This window comes from Podarcis raffonei, chromosome 5, assembly GCF_027172205.1.
Source record: "Podarcis raffonei isolate rPodRaf1 chromosome 5, rPodRaf1.pri, whole genome shotgun sequence".
Taxonomy (NCBI): Eukaryota; Metazoa; Chordata; class Lepidosauria; order Squamata; family Lacertidae; genus Podarcis; species Podarcis raffonei.
The window spans coordinates 66,656,377-66,678,619 of NC_070606.1; the positions used below are offsets into that span (position 1 = coordinate 66,656,377).

Genomic DNA, 22,243 nt, shown 5'->3' on the forward strand with positions numbered 1-22,243 from the left:
GGCACTCGCCTCAGGTGACAGATGCTGGTTAAGGTAGTGGTATCTGGCATTTGGCTGTTCACTTTGAGACCCTCTTCATTCCCCTTTCAGATCTGTGTGTGCCCCTACCGTGCACCCCCTAAACACGTCTGCTCTTGTCCTCAGGTGCCGTGGAGGAGGCTATCTCATTGCCAGTGCAATGATTCAGCTTGTCAGCTTCAGAACGTGAAGGCACCATCTTGTCCTTTGCCTGAGATGGGAAAATGACTTTGACTGGTCTTGTTGTTGTTTGGTTTACATTTGATGTGTTTTCATATGATTTTCTATGTTGTAAGCTGGTTTGAGTTTATTTTATAAAGAAAAGGAGGATTTAAAATTCTAAATAAAAAAGCAAATTAAAAAATGCTAGTAAGTGCATTCCCTTTAAATCTGAGGGAGATGCAGGAAACGAATTTATATAGGCCATCAGCATCATTAGCTATCAGAGTCCCTTTTTGCGTATGTCACCCTCTTCCAATTGGATTTAAGTGTATGGTTCATGGCAGGGATGTGGGAGAAATTTAATTCAGTTTGCATTTATGTGAACCAAGATTGAGCAATCCTTCAAAATTTGTGCTTCTCTTAATTTCGCGATGTAGTTCTCCAGCCAAGTAATGTGAACAAACATCCATATAAAGTATGCACAAATGCCACATACTTGTGAAAAGAATATACAGAAATGCATTACGTTAGGGAAAATATTAGGGAAACATTCTTTGAAAAAACCGTATATTGGGCACAATTGCATACAAAAATGTGTACTCTAATAGTTCGTTCAGAAATACGAATTTTCATAATCTATATTTTTAAAATTGCAATCTGATGTGGCGATGCGTAGAGCTGATCTTAAGACTGGAATAACGAGCAACTGAGATGGAAACTTACACCTTCTCCCATGCTTTTTAATCTACAGTATTAGAAGCGAATTTCATTTCACATTCCTTCGAAATGTTGGTGAGGGTTTGTTAATGGTTGCAAATAGTACTGAATTTAAATCACACGAATTCATAGAGTCACTTCTCCAGCTGGCGTAGGTTAGGTCTACTTTAATATCAATGAGCCATGTGGACTTATACCAGTTAGCCCAGTTTTTCAGGCTTGCTGGGTGGGATGATTCTGTGGTATTAGAATAGGTAGCCAGACAACCGGATGTCTCAGTTGGCTCACCTGAACGTACCAGTTTCACAATGACTATTTTAAAATACCTTGGCACTCTATCAACTATGTAACAGGAAAACATAAGGTTTATTCACGCTTCAGTGGAATTCCTCTTCATATGCTACTCCTCCCCGCTCCAGCCCACTTTGCCTTGCCTGTCTCCTCCCACCTGCAGGCATATCTTTGTGTGTGCAGCTGCATCAATGTTTTTGTCTGCTTCAGAAACAGCAGAGGAACTTTCGGGAGGGGTTTCTTCTGTGCCACGCTTCAGCCATGGCCGCAAAGGTTGTTCACTGGAATAGCTATCTCCAGGTGATTCTGTCCCGTGAAAGCCGGAGAGTTGAGTGTTTCCAGAAAGCAGAGAACATTCTGCTTATTGTACTGGAGAGAGTCAATGCAATGGACCCCAGGTTTATAGTGGATTATTCAAGAAACCTGGAAGCCTTGGAATTTGCCCTCTCTGCTGCTGAGGATGAAGTAAGCATGGAGGTTCCCTTGTGTATCGATGCGGATGCCCTCTTGATGCAGGAGTGTTCAGGTGAACAGAGCGACTCTGAGAAGGTTACCCGTGGGAACTACCAGATGCCAGGATCTTGCTATGTAGGAGTACCTAAGGAAGGTGCTCACCCTGAAAACTGGACCAAAGAAGATGTATTCAGTGCCGTGGGTGGTACTGAATCCAGTGGCCACATTGTGCCAGGCAAGGTCCTTCATCTCCTGAAAGAATTGATCATTGCTGCAATTGTGCATTGCAAGCACCAGTCCCTTATCAAACCAGGTATTTGTCTGAAACAGAAACAAACAAGGTGTGTCTGTGGGTGGGTGTGTAAGAGAGAGAAAAAGAGACAGGCAGAAAGAAAAAGACAGACAAGTAGGGGCTGGGAATTAATTCTTTGGAACTTCTGAGTCAACATGCATAGTATAAGACTTAACGAGAGGGAAAGGAGAGAAGATCGGAGGAATAATACAGCAGGAGACCAGATATCGGTGGTCACTCTCAGATAAGCATGTTCTTAAGCTAGAACACATACATAATATCACCCAAGTGTGACTGGGATCGAGTGCCAGGATATGTTTATACTTGAAGGGTATTTTCACGCACCTTGAATTGTACAGTATATAAGGTGGCATATAAATGTTTAAATAAACTGCACACTCTCACACCCATATGTGCAATGATGGTAATGGAAAGGAGGGAAAGCTGTAGGCATGATAATTTCTTTCTGTACAGAGTGCATGCTGAACCCCTGTTTCAGTTCCAGTTAAGTGCACTTCTGCCCTGATGGTTTTCCTCTTGCCTATGGCACAATGTGATGGCTTTATTTGTCACTAAACATGGTAGAAGCAAGCAGATACAATTACAGTAAGCTAACTGTGCATCTGATTCCTGGGGAGAAACTTGTGTGCTTCTCCTCTTCCTGCTGACAGTCTGCACATTGGTTCCAGTTAGAAAGTCTCCGCTCTCTCTTTCCAAAAATCAAACTGCAGACTGCACCTCTGCCCCTTTCTCTAGCTCCAAGGGTTGTCATGTGCTGAAGGCTGGTTCCCAGGCCATCAAGAAAGTCCCACTCTGTCATTATCAGGACCATTATGATTCTTTGATTAATATCCCTAGACACTCATTCACAGCCATAGTGACAGTGAAGCTCACAATATATTATTCTGCAGTACCCTTTGCCCTGTCTTCGCTGCATGGAAACAAACAACCAGCTAGCCCTGGCCTGTTTCATGTTCCAGGAAAGCCCTGCACTTGGTTTCTGTTTGCTTTTTGACAAGTGCATTTTTCTGTTGATCTGTTTGTTGATTTTTCAATCTGTTTTGTGCATGCCGTTACACCCCATGAGAGTTGTGCATCACCTCATCATTGCAGGTGCCTTATGTCAAACTAGGAAAGAATCCATTCCGAAAAATGAATCAGGGTTTCATGGGGTTGCCGGGTCTCAGGGCCTGACTCAGAGCTTCAGGGATCTCTGAGCCTCCTACCTCTGGTTTCATGATCCTTTCAGTCAGGTTTGGCAAGGAGGGAAGACTTGCTGGCCTGGAGCAAGAGAACTTCTTGCAAGAGGAGAATTTTCACAGAACACCCAGTAGAGGTAGCTTGACATTGTAAAAGTTATTTAGGCTGCAATTCTGTCCATGCATTCTTGGGAATGAGAATAAGTACTATTGAACTCTGTGGAACTTCTGAGTAATCATGCATAGGATTGCACAGTAAACTATGCTTATCGGAGAGCTGGCTAGAACAGTACTCGCACCATGTATTTTTTCTGTATAAAACTGGGTATTCATGAATTGAGCCTGAAATACACTAGATTGGGGCTAAGACCCCACAGGCTGCCTGGCAATTCCAACCCCAGAGCGTTAGATATTATTTATTATTTTTCTGTACCAGACTTCAGTAAAAATAAAATTATCCATGAAATTTTCAAAAAAATAAAATAATAGAAGTGTACTAAAAAAATCTACCATACAAAACAGCTACTGAATCAGCAAAATACAGGCATCAATAAAAGCAGGAACATAATAGGAAAAGGCTAAGAAAGCAATCTTCACTTGTGGCCAAAAAGATATGAAAACAGGTTCGAAGTAAACTTCCCTGGGAGGAGTTTCATACTATAGGGGGTCCAGACCATGTCCCCACACTTCAAGCTGTGAGACTACTGCTAACAGCACACACTTTTAAAGAGATGTCTGCTTACAGATTAGCTTGCCCATGTACTGCAGTTATTTTCAGAGTCGTTTCTCTGGGTGCTACCCACCATCTGGGGTAAGGTGGGTGATGACCAGAATGAGCCTCCTCTCTCGTATCAGGGCTGTGGCTAACCCAATTCTGGCTTATGGGCCATATTCACTCTACTCCAATCCTCTGTACACCAACAATCAGGGTGGTAGCCAGAGGGTAGGTATGGTCATTCTACGCACTTGCACACACACACACAAACAACCACCCATGAATATCAGCTGGGAGGGAGGTCATCACCCTTTCCTGCTCATTAAATTATTGATCTGGTAACTAGGAAGGTGCGATTCACATTCTCATCAGGATGCTGCAGTGCTTTGAATAAGTTTTGAAAAAAATGTTTTGCTGTCGCTGACAGATTTGGTGAGACCTTGAAGGACTAGAAAAATGTGCTTTTTAACCAAGCCTTTGGTTGATATGCCCTTTTAAAATGTGTTGTTGTTTTTTTGGAGGGGAGTTATTTAGTTGTTTTTATTTTGAAAATGCATTTTGTGGTTTATATTTTGTGTTTATTCTGTGAACCGCCCTGAGACCTGTGGGTATAGGGCAGTATATAAATTAAATTAAATAAATAAGCAAGCAAGCTGCACCAGGCTTCCATACATGGCGTTACAGTGGTACCTCGGGTTAAGTACTTAATTTGTTCCGGAGGTCTGTTCTTAACGGGAAACTGTTCTTAACCTGAAGCACCACTTTAGCTAATGGGGCCTCCTGCTGCCGCCACGCTGCTGGAGCACAATTTCTGTTCTCATCGTGAAGCAAAGTTCTTAACCTGAGGTACTATTTCTGGGTTAGCGGAGTCTGTAACCTGAAGCGTCTGTAACCTGAAGCGTATGTAACCCGAGGTACCACTGTATCTACCTCTGGCGTATATATGCCTATATGTTGTTTTCAAGTCATTTACTTGGTTCTTCTAATCCTATCTTTAAAGTGGCGTTTTGCTTCGCAGAAAGGAGCCTAGAGGTATTGTTTCTTTATTTATATTATTTGTTTAAGGCATTTATATACCATTTAATGATTAGCGTTTCTAAGCAGCATACATAAAAACAAACCATGCAGAAAATGAAACAATAACAAAATGATCACAAAACCGAACGTGACCTTAAAATGCCTGCTGGAATTTACCACAAGCTAGATGAGCAGAAATCCAAATTTAGGCCATATCCATTATCCCTGCTACAGAGAGACAGATGAAGGTCATTTCTTTTCTGCAGAACTAAGGCGAGGAAGAGCAGAACTGGCACAGAGGCCTGATGGTTTTGAATCCATCTTTCCACTTCCAGAATTCCTATACATAGAGAGGCTTTCTCAGCAGTTTAGATTCGGATGTGCCGGACTATTTCTGGAACCTGGTTCATTGGTATGAATGGTGGGAAGTTTTGGCATCCTAACGTTTTGGAAAATGTGACTCTTTTTATGCTTCTAACAGCAGTATCTGGAAATTCTGGCTCTTAGGGATTCCACATGCCAGAGATTCAGAATGCTATGTTCTGTGTGTAGCATACATTCAGCTTGTGCCTACAATTTATTCCACAAATAGCTTGTAGGAGGACAGCTTTGCAGTTGTCACAATAATGCTAAATGAATAGGTCAATCAAACTTTCCTAGCAACCTGTCAGCAATAATGAGAGACAAGTGGTAACAAGCACCAATCCTAAACTCTTAATCTTACATCATACAAATTTATTTTCTCCCCTCTAATTGCATTTGTTTGGTTATGATATAAGGAACTCTTTGAGGTGCAGTTTTTGGGAAAAAATTAAAAGAAGGGAATTCAGAACACAACAAATATGCAGAAACAGTCTTTTGTGTCTAGGAATCTAAACTGGCTACAAAAAAACGAGGTAGGATGTAACTTCTTCAGAAGTGCGTGTGCAAAATGCAGTTTGGTAGATCACTGAATGAATGTTAAATGTGTAGAGAAGTTGGACAAGCATTATTTGTTAGATATAAACTATCATGATTTCAGTCACTGGGTTTGGCCCTAACCCATACTGAAAGCCAGTGTGGTATAGTGGTTCAGAGTGTTTGAGGACTGGGACATTCGCAGGGAAATGTTTGTTTACAAAGCTATTTTACTACCAACCTTACTGTATGGTTGTGAAACATGGACCACTTATAAATGCCATCTCCAACTCCTCGAAAGATTCCATCAATGGTGTCTCCAAAATTTTTTACACATCACTTGGGAAGAGAGGCAAACTAATGCCAGTGTACTGGAAGAAGCAAATATCACCAGTGTCGAAGCAATGATTCTTCAATATCAACTTTGCCTGATGATCGTCTTTCAAAGCAACTACTCTATTCCGAACTTGAAAATGGAAAGAGTAATGCTGGTGGTCAACGAAAGAGGTTTAAAGACTCTCTCAAGGCAAATCTTTTAAAATGTAATATAAATATCAACATTTGGGAAACACTGGCCTGTGAGCGCTGCAATTGGAGAACAGCCTTTACCAAAGGTGTCATGAACTTTGGACGCTCAAACTCAGGACAAAAGGGAGAAACGTGCTAAGAGGAAGGCACATTTGGCAAACCCTCACTATGATCAACTTCTGCTCGGAAATCTATGTCCCCACTGTGGAAGGATGTGTGGATCCAGAACTCCACAGTCACTTACTGTCAGGATGTTGTCAGCGGCCCCCAGCTGGTTGCCCAGGAAATTATAAAGACAAGGAAAACTTTCTTACAGTCCTTTTTTATTTCAATCTTTACAGAGAGAGGCTATAGAAACCAGCCTCTTGGATAATGATGTTATCCTGAGTGAATCTCCACCTCTCCATCTATCCCACTTCCTCATTTGTCATCCTCATCATCTCCTCTACAGGTGCTGTTATGTACCCTCTGTCTTTGTGCTCTTTGCTCTCCTACTTTTAAGGCCCGCCGGGTTCTGGGAGATGGAGGGTATGGAATGCTTTCTAATGACAGTGTGTCAGCCAGCTACTGCTCTGGCTCTCCCATGATTTCACGACTTTCCCCCTCATCTGCCTCTGCGACCTCCCTCAAACCCCTGTTGTAAATCTATACTGTATTCTTCCTCCATGGAAGGACCAGGATGGGGAGGCAGTCTCCACCATTCCTCCTCTGCCCAGTTCCTGACACTTACAGACTCACAGTTAAGACCGTGTTCATGAAAGACAATCCTACTTGGCTACGAGTGATCGCCAAAGAAGAAGAAGGTGTAGTTGTTAGAGTGTTGAATTGTGACCTTGGGCGAGTCACTGTCTCTCAGTCTAATTTTCCTTCACAAAGTTGTTGTGGAGACAGAATGGGGAGGGCAGAACCATGTATACCACCTTGAGCTCTTTGGAGGGGAAAGTGGTATATAAATGTAGTAAATTAATTTTTAAAAACACTGAGTGAGAATATTGCCACTGATTTAATGAAGGGGGTGGGGAGTAACCTTGTAGCTAGGAACATATAGGGATTATATATGCATACTCCTTTGGCTATATATTTATATATGTATACAATGGGGCACAATCTAGTAATAGTTTAGTCCTAGGTTGTTCTGCTGATTCCAGTGTGGCTTAACTTAAATTTAATTTTGCTAAACCATCTCTCAAGCAAATTATTCTTCTCCACAATAGGCCTTAAAATGCTTTGCTGGTTTTTTTGGGGGGGGGGGTTAGATGAAGGTTGCTAATTGTGCCACTTCACAGTTATACAGAGGATCTACATTGGTTCCTTTTCTGTTATTTCTGATGGGAGTATTGTTTCCAAAATAAACAAGACCATGGTGGGAACCTGGAAAAGAGACACTGGCGTGCATATCTCTAATTGCATTTATTCCCTTGACCCTCTCCAGGTGAACTCAGTGCTGAGAGGCTGAAGGATGATGACATGCAGCTGCCTTTGCTAGTGTCCAGTGGATGGAAAATGATCTGCTTCAATGTCGTCCCTGTAATAAGGAGAAAGCAGGATGTTCTGAAACTCAGCAACAATTGGCGAGAAAAGGGTTTCCCACAAGGCAGCATGAGTAAAGTCACTCAGGAAGCTGACTACATCCCTGCCAGTTACTATCACTGGAGGTAAAGTGCAATCCTGTATTGTTGCTATGAATGCTACCTTAGGGGAAAGGAGCATCTTTTAGAGTGTCTCAGCTGTCATGTCTTCTCTAGAATATGCATGTTGTGTAACTAGATTTCTCTTGAGTTGCGTGGAGGAGAGTGAAGGGTCAAAATCCTACACGCTTCAGAAATCATATACAAAAACCAATGAACTCCATACACCTCCTTTGTCACAAAACTGTTGTGTGCCTCTCTCCAGTCATGAGGTCTACAAACATCATCATTATCATCATTATCATCATCACCATCATCATTATGGTAGGAATAATTTTTCTCTCTTTTTGTGAATCTGAAGAGTTCTAAGACAAGGTAGGGTAACAAACACAAAAGTTATTTTGTCAGTACTGCCATTAAGATTATAAACAGTTCTATCTAGAGTGAAACCATTTTTTCCAGTCCCGACTCCAGCTTAGCCTAACAAAATATTCAGGCATATTCATTCTAAAATGTGGATTTTGCTTTGGAATGGATTCATTCTTTATTTTATTATAAATATTTACATCCCATCTTTGTGTGTGAGTGTGGGTGGGTGTGGATTGCCCCTTTTTGTATCTAGCATTGTTTTTAGCTGCCTTGGGCATGATTCAAGCTAAAAGCAATGACAGATGCAACAAAAAAAGTAAAACAGCAAAAGGATGAAAACTAATAAAGAAGTGACTTTAAACAGCCATTTAGGTAATATATTGGCCAATTCAGCATTAGGCCATTTTCACCAATGAAGCAAAATCCGTTTTTGCATTTCCGGTGTTTACAAAACTGAATTAAAAAGCTATATTGGTGTACATTTAATTGGAGAACTGTGTGTGCGCGCACTATGACATCCACAACCAATGCATTACAGACTAATGAACATTCTTAGCAACTTGTAATTTTTTAAAATACTGCAGCATGGAGTTTTGGCAAAATGCAAGATTTTTTCTATTTGTAGGGAAATGCTTCTCCCTTCTGGGTCTGCTTCATCATGAAATGCAAGCTACATCCTATCTCCTAATTATATACATTGGATACATATATGCCATGATGCTTTCAGTGTAGCTTATCCTGTCTTAGAATAGAGTATGAGATCGATAATTAATTGGCTCCATATTTCTGCAAGAACATTTTATGTCAGATGATGACTCAAGGAATATTGGACCAAACAATGTCACAGAGTCAGTGCACTATGTTTGATAGCCTCTACTTTAAAGTTGTCAGAGATGATGGCTCTGCAGCTTTCCTAGGTAACTTGTTCAGGCATGAGATTCACCAGCATTATCACCTCCTAAAATCTTTGAAGGGTGGGAAGCGAGGAGGAGGCCAGCCTGGGTAGATCATGAGTATTTTAAGAAAGGAAGCAGATGTTATTTTAAATTCTTAATTGCTGTGCTTTTCACACGGGACTGTGAAGCTAATAATTTCTGCATGGAAAGGTATAAAATATAGTATAGGTATAAAATATAGATTTGTCTGTGGGCTGCAGGTTCCCCACCCCTGGACTACAAGAAAGTCCTGTATATTTCATTATAAATTACGGTATAAATGTATCCCTTTTGTGCATATTTATTTGCCTTCATCTATGCTCTAGGGCAGGGGTAGGCAACCTAAGGCCCGTGGGCTGGAGGCGGCCTAATCGCCTTCTCAATCCGGCCCGCAGACGGTCCAGGAATCAGAGTGTTTTTACATGAGTAGAATGTGCCCTTTTATTTAAAATGCATCTCTGGGTTATTTGTGGGGCATAGGAATTCGTTCATCCCCCCCCCCAAATATATTCCAGCCCACCACATGGTCTGAGGGACCGTGGACCGGCCCATGGCTGAAAAAGGTTGCTGACCCCTGCTCTAGGGACACAGCATTTGAAAAACGGTTCTAGTGCATTTATGCAGCTAAAATTGGATTTATGCTGCTGAGTACCATAAACCGGCAGTGAGATGAGCTAGTGAGTTTTCAGTGGATGCACAGGCAATGCTAGCTGTTTGGGTCCTAATCTATGTGGTCCAGAGGGCAGTTGGCCCTGACTAACTGTGGGTAATTGCCCTAGGTTTCTAGAATGTTTTCGTATGCCTTCCCACGTGCCCTAAGTCATGAACTCATAAACAAGCTATTTCCGGGATGACCTGGAACCAGTTTTGTTCCTGTGAAGATAAGGGCTGTTTTGCCCTACTCTTTCCAGACACAGGTCCACACTTAGAAGCTCCATGTCCAAACAGTTTATCTGGGGTTTTTTGCCCTGAGTTTTCAACATGAAAACCCGCTCTTTAACAGTCAGTTGGAGCAAACGCCAATTTGGATTTTCCACGGATTACTGTTTGCTCCGATTGAGCTTTAAAGAGTGAGTTTTGCAAGGAAAGCTCAGGTTTTGCAGGGAGAGCTTTTACACACTCAGACATGGAGCTTTTCAGCATGAACTATGCCAGAAAGAGTGGAGGAAAGATAAGTGTGAATAACCCCCAAGTCAGTTCAACTAATATGAGAATGAGACAGATCAGTTTAATCTGCCTTTGTCAGGGTCATTCTCAAAATAGCTGTTCCTTAATGATAAGGTCCCCTATTGACCAATATGGAAGGAGTAGATAGAGGAAGAAGAAGAGTTGTCTTGGTTGAAGTCAACAACTGACCCAGGAGACGTGTTGAGAACAGTTAACTACAGTATAAAGATCTAGCCGGAAGCAATTCAATGGGAAGGTTACACAGTAGGAAGGGGTCAGTTTGAAAGCATCTTTCTCCATCTTTTAGATCTGTCATGGTGGTAAACCAAATCCCAAATTAATTTTGCATACATTCACTTAATCAATGTGTGCAAATATGAGAACTGAACATTTTGCCCCTCATCAACATTTGAGCAGCAAGTTTTGAAGCCTTTGCTTTTTTTTGGCAGTTGAATTTAAGATGAATTATGCTGTCAGTGTTGGGCACCTTCAAACTTTACCTCACAAATCAGTAAGTCTCCCCAGTTCATGAAAGAGATGCATCTGCTACAGAGGTTAGAGGCGAAGCGGAAGAGCTATTTTGCCTGAACAAACTTGAAAGACTGTGGGCGGGATAGCCATGCCCAAAATCCAGACCACACATCTGTGAGGAACATGATTGCAGTATGAAGGAGAGTTATGGGTTTGGCCATCACACTTGTGACTGATTTTCGGGTTACATCTTTGAAGGAATTTGCAGATAAAGGAGTGGCTCAAACATCTGCATACCTAAAACCAAAATAGCATACAGGGTTGTAACATTGTGAAAAGTCAACATGTGATGGGGAAATGTTATTGAATTGTTCTGACCCAACCCCTGCTTACTATGTCTATATAGCATATACATTCACAGAATCGTATGTATATTCCCCTAATAATGAACAAATGTTATCCCTCATAATTGAGGGATATTGTTCCTGCATTACTGTGCATATGCATATAGGACTCTGCGTATGTTGTGTGCCACAGATACATTAGCAAATGCATGATAGCCCTGTCTATCATGACTTGACTGCCAAAGGTGATAGATAACCTTGCCTTTTGACAAATCTGTGTACTCAAGAATATGGGGATTTGGGGGGGCTTGTATGTGTCTGTGTGGCTGAGGTCTCTTCTGATGCTTTGCATGTTATGCTTATTTGCTGTGTTTGGAATCGATGCGTCCTTCCTTAGGGGAAAAAATGAAAGTTGGCAGTGACCAGATCACCATCTCTATTGGCCCAATAGCTTCAATGTAGTCCTCCCCTCAGGGACGCGGGTGGCACTGTGGGTTAAACCACAGAGCCTAGGACTTGCCGATCAGAAGGTCGGCGGTTTGAATCCCCGCTATGGGGTGAGCTCCCGTTGCTCGGTCCCTGCTCCTGCCAACCTAGCAGTTCGAAAGCACGTCAAAGTGCAAGTAGATAAATAGGTACCGCTCCGGTGGGAAGGTAAACGGTGTTTCTGTGCGCTGCTATGGTTCGCTAGAAGTGGCTTAGTCATGCTGGCCACATGACCTGGAAGGTGTACGCCAACTCCCTTGGCCAATAAAGCGAGATGAGCGCCGCAACCCCAGAGTCGGCCACGACTGGACCTAATGGTCAGGGGTCCCTTAGTCCTCCCCTCAGAGGGGGCTCAGCTTGGGATATTAATCTGTTGACACAATCTACCGTACATCATGGATGACAATGTTTCATTGTCTGGTGTACACCTCTGGTGTATTGGTTCCCCTCTGTAGTCAATTCTACCCTGAAATCCTCAAATATTTCAACTTCTAACCATGTGTTTCTCTTGTTAGATATTCCACCAACCGTCCCATCCTGAAACTCATTCAGATTGTGAGCACCCTAAAGGGGTATCGTTTAGATAGCCTCCGCCTCCTTGATCAAGTCGCCCATGAGAACTGGAGAGAGGAAGGCAAGAAATGTGGGCTTGCATTTCACCACTTGAAGGTAGGTTTTTCTGGACTGTTAATCTCAGTCCTTTTGATGTGGCTTATTTGCCTTGGAGCAAGCTGTTGCTTGCGCAATGGTAGGCAGAACAGCAGCGTATGCTTCCTGGCAAGTATGCGGGGAAAACAAGCAGCTCTGCCTCATTTGTTATTTTAAAATCCCCACACCCAGTACTAAGAAGTACCAGGGCAGGGTTCTGCTGCTGTTTTTAACACCCGAATCTGTAAACAGCCTATAATATATTATGTAATGATTGCTAGCCCCTCTCTGACGCCATTTCCTGCAGAGGTGGAAGAGCCCATAGTGCAACATATGTGTGCCATCTAAGAAGGTGAAGGTGGGGAAGCACTGGTTCAGAGACACAGTGAGAAGGATGCTGTGACCTTTTATGTGCAAACCTGTTGGTTACTCTCTCTGCACAGTGGCTCATATGAATGAGCTGAGCAAAGCAGAGATTTGTCAATTACCCACATGTATTAAAATACATGATTTTGGCCTCTCAGCCCTGTACCCAGTTTGCAAATTGGGAATAAGGGAGATCTACATCACTTTCAGAATATCTGCTATTGAGTATTCAGTTTGCAGGGAGGTTATGCAATATTGGCTATTTATTAAGCATTAATTCTGATTTGTTTGTGGGAGTGTTATATGATGTTGGGTCAAGTAATTGTTACCCTATACATTCCAGTGCGTTTTTCAATAATTCAATAAAAGTCACATTTAGGAGGGGAGCAGGTTTTGTTGCACAAGAGATCCAAATTCACTTTAGTTAATCGACCTGAATTTTCTGGGATGTGATTGAATCCCAACCTGCAATTAGTGACCCTAATGTGAATGCAAACAGGTTAAATATTTAAAACTGGGAAAGTGTTATGAAACTTGACGTGGTAGTCATTCTCAGATGTTTTCCTAATGAATCTAGGATCTCTCTTCCCTTGTCCTTTGTTTTGCTTAATCCCAAATGCCATGGAAACATTTTGTTATTCTTGTTGTTACAATGTAGGCCAAAGTAGACATGATGTGGGAGTTTCAACAAAGCAACCATGGTTGGGGTCAGGTGGTGTGGATTTTGTGTTTTTTTAAAGCTCCTCTGATGGTTCTTCAGTGCAGATCCCAACCCTCCCCCCTCCAAGCTGCTGTTAGTCATGGAGCACAAAACATATGTCTATATTTTCCTTTCCATTGTGAATACCTGCTTTGGTGGAAAATGTGTATCAGGCATGGAGCTAAGGGTTAAATCTCCTCTCCCCATGTACCGTAGTTCTGCTCCAAATTGTGCCCCTTCTCCCCATAGCTCCTTTTTGAGAAAGAAAAAGATTGAGGTTGAATCCTGACAAGACAGAAGTACTGTTTTTGGGGGACGGGGTGGGCTGGTGTGGAGGACTCCCAGCTCCCGAATGGGGTAACTGTGTCCTTGAAGGACCAGGTGCGCAGCCTGGGAGTCATTTTGGACTCACAGCTGTCCATGGAGGCGCAGGTTAATTCTGTGTCCAGGGCGGCTGTCTACCAGCTCCACCTGGTACGCAAGCTGAGATCCTACCTGCCTGCAGACTGTCTCGCCAGAGTGGTGCATGCTCTAATTCTATCCCGCTTGGACTACTGCATTGTGCTCTACGTGGGGCTACCTTTGAAGGTGACATGGAAACTGCAATTAATCCAGATGCAGCAGCTAGACTGGTGACTGGGAGTGGCTGCTGGGACCACATAATACCAGTCCTGAGAGATCTGCATTGGCTCCCAGTACGTTTCCGAGCACAATTCAAAGTGTTGGTGCTGACCTTTAAAGCCCTAAACGGCCTCAGTCCTGTTTACCTGAAGGAGCGTCTCCACCCCCATCGTTCAGCCCAGACACTGAGATCCAGCGCCGAGGACCTTCTGGCGGTTCCCTCAGTGTAAGAGGCGAAGTTACAGGGAACCAGGTAGAGGGCCTTCTCGGTAGTGGCAGCAGCCCTGTGGAACACCCTCCCATCAGATGTCAAGGAAATAAGCAGCTATCTTATTTTTAAAAGACATCTGAAGGCAGTCCTGTTCAGGGAAGTTTTTAATATTTAATGCTGTATTGTTTTTAACACTCGATTGGGAGACGCCCAGAGTGGCTGGGGAAACTCAGCCAGATAGGCGAGGTATAAATTATTATTATTATTATTATTATTATTATTATTATTATTATTATTATTATTAAAAATAATGGTGGGAGCAACATCTTTCTGCTTCACATGATTTGACTGGGAGATTGTATGAAGGGTGAACTGGGGTACTGCTTAAGTCATTATTAGCTGACTTCACACTTTGAGAACTTTAGTTTTATCGTTCTGAAGCACCAGTGTTAGGTTCCACGTGCTGAGTTTAGGCTGTGCAGCACATTTTCTATCTTGTTGCAAGCAACTTCAGACTTGATGCTTTTACAGCACTGCAACATGGCGATAGCTGGACACCTACGTTGCTGTTTAGTTTGCATTTCATTTTTTGGGACGTGCTTCATCTCTCACCACTTCAGGATAGAGAACACAAAGCGGCAGAACATGTTTTACAAAATCTTGGATACATGCCATATGGCTTACGGGCATCTTCTCGGAGTTGTTGCACTTTTTATTGTAGCTAGATGCAAGATTGTTCTAGGAACCGGGCCAATTTCAGAACAAACACATTTTAGCTTGTTTTTGTTCAGCTTTGTTTGCAAATTGTGTATTTAATTGTCTTGAGTTTACAAAGCTTACCTGATTGGCCTTAACTTCATGAGTTGCTTTGGTTTGATAAAAAGCTGTTTGTGGGTCTCTTAATCATTAGAATAAGTGCCGAGGAAACATTAATGCAGCAACACACTTCCCAAGCAACAAGGATAAAGTTCCAGCTCAGCTAGGCCACCAATTTGAGTGTAATTTAGGGCTGACTAAATTGGGATAGATTTTGTACTGAATAAGCAAACCCTAACCCTGCCAGCTTATTCTAGGGGTGAAGAAAGGGCCAAGATGGCAACTACTTAGAGCACATACATATGGTCCCTCCTGCATGACACTCTTGCCATAGGTTGAGGGCAATAAGGAAGCAGAGGCAGAACAGTCATTCAGAGGACAATGACAAAAATGTTAAGGGCACCTGAACAGGGAATTCCTGAACTTACTTGATAGATTTGGGCAATCTATGTTCTGTACTTAAGGCAATATTTTATTCTCTTGTTAATTATGCTATTTTAAATTGCATTTCACATTTGACTTCCTTTAGTAATGTTTTCTTCTGAAATGGCTAAGATAATGTTTTTAGTTAGCTTTGCTAAGTTAAATGTGCATTCTGTAGTTGACCTCCTTTGTAATGTTTTATTTTGAAATCTTAAAGGTAATATTTTGATTTCCTGTTGCTTTCAATGTATACTTTATATTTGACTTTCTTCAGTAATGCTTTGTTCTGGGTTGTTTTAGTTGATGTTTTAATGTGTTGTAAACTGCTTTGAGATTTTTTTAAATTAAAAATATAAAGCGGTATAGAAATGAAATGAGTAAATACAGTGGTACCTCTGGTTACATACTTAATTCCTTCCAGTGGTCCGTTCTTAACCTTAAACTGTTCTTAACCTGAGGTACCACTTTAGCTAATGGAGCCTCCCACTGCCACTGCATGATTTCTGTTCTCATCCTGAGATAACGTTCTTAACCCGAGGTACTACTTTCGGGTTAGCGGAGTCTGTAACCTGAAATGTTTGTAACCCGAGGTGTTTGTAACCCGAGGTACCACTGTATAATCATAACCCTTTGCATGAGAAACAAATTTAGGAGGCCAGAAATAAGGTTTACTTGGTTCTTAGATATTATTCTATTTAATTTGGCACATCTTACCTGAGAATCTTCTGCTACTCTATTCTATTTAATGCAACAAATAATTTTAGTAGCCGTGACCGTGGTTTTATTGTATGTGTGGTGCCCAATGATTTTTATGGTTATTGTTTTTTTGTTGTTGTTCTCCTTCTGAATGCCATTGCCTATGGCTAGTGCAATAAAAAGTTTAATTGGAATTGGAATAGATATTATTCAAGCCATTATGGTTAGCAGCACTTTAAATGATGCACAGAAGTCAAAGGTTGTGGCTTAAACAATCCAACCAGCCTCCCTTCATCTCTTACATGTGACAACACATATTTATTGAAGCACCGATAATCTGTATTTTTAATAAAAGTATATCTAGGCAGTACACAATTTATGGTTAAAAAGAAAAAGAAAGCACAGGTCCACCTTTCCTTCTGGTAAACGACTTTATATGTTGATTTTTTTTTATACTATTCTAATGATTGTTGAATGTTACTTTTTTGTTGTAGGTTGCTTATTTTAAAGTTTTGTTTTATTATCACATTTTTGTATTGCATTAGATTGTTATAAGATGTACATTTTTTGTTTCTTCAGCTTGTAAACCGCCTTGAGTATTGTAAGATAGAAAGACGGTATACAGATTAAAAATGATGAAATGATGATGATGATGACCCAAAAGCTGATTTTCATTCCACACCCCACACCCCACATTGCCTTTGCCTTTTACCTTTTGCTAACTGTTAATACTTCCTCCTAGATGGTGTTGCTATGGGCCACTCACTTTTTCCCTTCCCCTGAAGACTGGATGGATCTGGAAGGGTCCGTGTATCGTCTTCTGGTGATCTTGCTTTGTTGCTTAGTGACCAAACACCTCCCCCATTTCCTGTATCCAGAGCAAAATATGTTCCAGGGTGATGATGTCCTGGAATTGAGCTCTTTGTATCCCAAAGTGGAGAGTTTTGCTATCGAGCCTGAGCATTTCCTGAAGTTCAATTTTGTAAGGGAAGGCAAAACACACCAGCAGATGGACAATGGTCTCAAAGCCTCACTTCATCTCCCAGCTGAGGATAAAGCCTATTGGAGCACTGCCTTCTTTGATATGCTGCTTAATAAGGTAATATGCTCACAAACACAGGCTCATAGTTGAGAACCAGAGAGGTTGTCTTCCGGTCTATGAGACCTTTGTGCTTACTCTTGCACTCCTAAGTACAACCACTAACAAAGGGATGGGGAACCTGTGGCCTCCAATATGTCGTTAAGACTACAATTCCCATGATCCCTGGCCAGTGGCTATGCTGGCTGCCAGAAACATTCCTGTGTTGCAGGGGGTTGGACTAGATGGCCCTTGGGGTTTCTTCCAGCTCTATAATTCTATGATTCTATGAGTATCTAGAGGGCCACAGGCTCTTCATCCCACTGCACTGAAGGGTGATTCAGATTTTTTAGTTTATTTGTTTTAAAAGGTTTATATGGTTCTCATCAGTGTTTTACAAGATAAAACACACAAATAAAAAAAGAGTAAAAGCCTGGGAAAATCAAAAACATTTATGACGCTAGTTCAAGTGGCTGGTTATAAGTCATACAAGTAAGGGCATGATTCATTTCAAATATGATGACATGCGTATGTTGAGATACTCTACTCTAGCGCTTACTACCACCTGAAGGTTCAACAAACTCTGTGATAATGACTGAGCCTTGAATCGATACTGTTTGATTCTGATAATTTTCACAATCTCAATTTTGCAAGCTTTGACTAGCATTGTGATTAAAGTTTTTTTTTAATGCATTAAAAATATTATGAAAAACAAACCCATGTCAAAACTTGGAAGCCAAAGGCGCACAACGCCTTGATAACACTTTTTGATTTGAATTATTAAAATATCTCTCTGACTTATCAACATGGTTTAGCTTCGTCCTGGGACCTGTAATTCAAGCTTGCTCTTGAGGCTTCAGGGAAGAGCTAAGAGGGTGTCTTTTATTGATATATGGGACTGAAGAGAAAACATACACAATTAAAAGTCAGATTTAAACTAATAGCCCTTTCATGCCTCAGCAGGCAGCCTTTCCCCAGGGCTATTGCATGAAGGCTGTTTAGCTCTCTTTAGTTTGTAAAAGCAGAAGGAAACCTTTTTTAAAAAATCTATCATGACTTAAATTTATACCATAATAAATTTGTTAGCCTTTAAGCCACCACAAGGTTCTTTGATATTTTTAATAGGTATCTGTTTTATACTCTCCACTCACAGGTCTGACATGGGTAAATTACATGTTACAGTGAGCTGACTATACACAATGAACACAACACCCCCTTTACATTGGCAAAGCACCTTCAGAAGGGAATAATTCTGTACTGGAGAACGGATGACTGCAGAATGAATGTCACAAGCTGTTCTGTAGTCTTCTTGGCCCATGTCTAACTCACAAACACATATGGGGTAAAAGCATCTTTGTGAGTGCTCTGGGAACAAGTAGTGGAGACAAATATTTTCCGTAAAAATATAAAGCAGTACAGAAATGAAATGAATACCATGTTGGCCTGATTATAAGCCGCACCTGAATATAAGCTGCACATTTAAAATTGGGGGGGGGGGAGGAGAAAAAAAGACAATACCCCAATATAAGCTGCTCCTTTAAAAATCCGCAGGCACTCACACCCGTTCCATTTTACCGTTTGTCTGTTTCAGCAGTGATATCATAAAAGCCAGTCTTTGTAAGGTTACGAATTTAAGCCGCACTTTAACTTTTCAGTCAGAATTTTTTTGGGGGGGAAGTGAGGCTTATATTCAGGCCAATACGGTAATAACAATAGTAGTAGTAGTAGTAGTAGTAGTAGTAGTAGTAGTAATCATTCAGTACAAAGTTACTAATCTGAGTTCAGAAGCTGCTGGCAGCTTTCTTTCTTAAAGCAGCAAATCGATTTGTATCTATGGGTCGATTTCTGAATGATTTGCAGTAGATTGGCAACGATTTCTGACTCCCAATAGTACAAAGACAGGAAAACAAAATGACTTCCATTCCTCTTGCCCTAGAAGCATGCTACTGAAATGAAGGTTTTTATGTGGAATGTCTGTGAACTCTGTTCAGTTCTTGTACTCAAAAATAAAAATAAAATCTTTCATACGCATGTATCTTCCAATATGCTCCATTTAGTTTTAGGTTCTCCAGGTTTTTAGCAAAATACGAATGCAAATCTTGTATGCCTGGAGTCTGCCTACCCTTATGCCAAAGTGTCTGCAGTTCAGAATGTTTATGTTGTTTCACTTAACACCTATTATTTTATTCAGTTTCAGATGTACCATATCAAAGACACACAGCGGATTTCTGCTATGTCACAACTCTTGTCTAGCATCAAGAAAATGGTGAAGAACCAGAGTTGAAAACATTACTGTGGGATCACAAGCTTTCCTGCCTGAATGGACCTCACTTTAAGTTTCCTGTGATCAAAATTCCTATCTGTTGTTGTTAATGGCTTATTTTTATTTCTGGCTGTTGTGGTAATTGCTTTAACAAGAAGAGCACACACAAAATGACAACTTGTAATTGTAACCTGGTGGAAATCACCAGACGGCACCATCATTAGGAATGAGGGTCCAATTTTCTATCCACTGTTTTTTATATAAGAAGTGAATGTCCACAGTAGTGTTATTTTATGTATATAGTGCTCTATAACAATTAAGGGAAAGGAATAATATATTCACATACTATAACAACTAGGTGAAAGATTTTGAGTCTCAGCAGAACAGGGAACCCTGTGCCTGAGGGAGATGCAAGGCTCCTCTGAAAGTAGTATTTTTTATTTTATTTATTTATTGAATTTATATACTGCCCTATGCATGAAGGTCTCAGGGCGGTTCACAGAATAAAATCAAAATATAAAACCACAAAATACATAATCAGAATAAAAACAAAAACCCAATACCCCCCGAACCCCACATTTTAAAAGGGCATAGGATGTCAATCGAATCAACCAAAGACCTGGTTAAAAAGGAACGTTTTTGCAATTTCAAATACTCATTTTACATCCTTAAATTATCAGTGATTTCCCTTCTTCTCTTTCCATGGTTCATTCTGTAAAACAGAAAATATATGTAAATGTTTTTGACTGGTGCCTAAAGGTGTATAATGAAGGCACTAGGCAAACTTCCCTGTGGAGAGCATTCCACAGGCAGGGAGCCACTGCAGAGAAGACCCGTTCTCATGTTGCCACCCTCTGGACCTCTCAAGGAGGAGGCACATGAAGAAGGGGCTCAGAAGGTGATCTCAGGGTCTAGGTAGGTTCATATGGAGATGCGGTCCTTGAGGTATCGTGGTCTGGAGCCGTTTAAGGCTTTATAGGTCAAAACCGGCACTTTGAATTGGGCCCAGAAACTTATTGGTAGCCAGTGCAGTTGGACCAGGTAATATGCTCAAACTGTCTTGCTCTGGTGAACAACCTGGCCACAGAATTCTGCACTAGCTGAAGTTTCCAAACCATCTTCAGAGGCAGGCCTACGTATAACACATTGCAGTAATCTAACCTTGAGGTTACCAGAGCGTGGACAATAGTAGTTAGGCCATCTCTGTCCAGACGGGGCATAGCTGGGCCACCAGCCAAAGCTGATGGAAAGCATTCCGGGCCACTGAGGCCACCTGTGACAGCAAAGCATCAGCTACAGACCTGCTCCTTCAGAGGGAGTGCAACTCCATCAAGAGCAGGCAAGCTCCCACCCATCTGGTCCAGGGAACCACCCACTAACAGTACCTCAGTCTTACCTGGATTGAGTTTCAGTTTGTTGGCTCTCATCCCGTCCATTACCGAGGCAAGACACTGGTCCAGTGGTGGGTCTCCTATCTCACCTTTGTAAGAGTCATGAAAACATGGACAACAATCTGCTGGCATCTCTGCAAACATCTTCCGGTCCTTCATCTGTGAGAGCTCAATATGTGAAGAGGAAATTCAAATCTAGAAGGTGGACTTGTACGAATCTACGGCTGCAGAAGGGTGTTCTGCAACTAGCCAGCTGCTCCCTGCTCTCCAGTTCTAAGCCTAGCCTGCAGCCAGTGTTGGCTCAATATAGTTTGTTGCCTGAGGCTGAGAAGCAAATAACACCTATTCCCCCACCAAGTCAAGGTGCATAGTACCCATTAAGGCCAGACAAGTTATTTTGGTACCTGAGGCAGAAAACCTAACAAGCACTTCCATCCCTCCCTTGTAGCAAAAGTACATTAATAATAAATTTTGCAATAATTTGTTGCCTTTCCACATCTCACCAAAGCAGCTATCACGCTTTGACTAGTGGTAGGGCCACCCCTCTGTGCAGTGCAGCTGAGGGTACTGTACTGGCTGTAGGCTCTGCCTGTGCGTGTCTATACTTTAAAAACAGGTTTTGGATACTGAGAAGCTTTAATTCTGGAAGTTACAAAAGTGTGCAATTATTTTATTTTTCATTTAGTTGTAAAATGTGGTGCTTTGTTGCGAGCAAAGCCTTACAAAAGCCTTGCTGGACCAACCCATGTACTGTAGTCTTTGTTATTGCCACAGAATATATCTATCTTTCAGGCATATGAAGAATTCATGTAATAGGTTTAAAGTACTGTATATCTTTTTGCATATTTGTATCAAACGTTCCATGTATTTAAGAGTGCTTCCTTATAGTCCTAATTACTTTTAAGATCCATTTAACGTATGTAAATTCTTAATTGTGGGAAAACACACAGTGCTGATATACTTCTGTATGAATTATGAGACCTGATATCTGGTCATTAAATTAATCCCTGCCTTCCAATTCCTGCCTCAAAGTTTTACTGGAGACATGTTACTCTAGACTTTTACAAACACTGGTGAGATAAATTTTCACATCACCTGTGATAACTAGGATGCCGGGCCAGTATGCTGCATTCATGAAGTATGTGATGTGTTTGCCACCACACCGTAAATACACTTGTAAATATGAAATAGTTAAAAATCCAGAGATGCAGTATGTCCAGAACCACCTACCCAAATCAATTTTCTTTAGTCTTTAGCACACACCAAAATCCCATTTCTCTACAGCATTTCATACTGTCATCTAAGAAACTATGGAATAATCTACAACCACAACAACAATCT

At 41.4% G+C, this 22,243-nt stretch overlaps 1 protein-coding gene across 1 annotated transcript; it reads left to right on the forward strand.

The window, feature by feature from the left end:
- The first annotated feature begins 1,342 nt into the window (after positions 1-1,342).
- Positions 1,343-21,920, forward strand: MAB21L4 (mab-21 like 4). Its single transcript, XM_053389935.1, has 5 exons — positions 1,343-1,954; positions 7,722-7,944; positions 12,205-12,358; positions 16,913-17,269; positions 19,440-21,920. Exons 1-5 carry the CDS (start codon positions 1,450-1,452, stop codon positions 19,530-19,532), a joined length of 1,332 nt encoding a protein of 443 aa, XP_053245910.1. The 5' UTR covers positions 1,343-1,449; the 3' UTR covers positions 19,533-21,920.
- Positions 21,921-22,243: the final 323 nt, after the last annotated feature.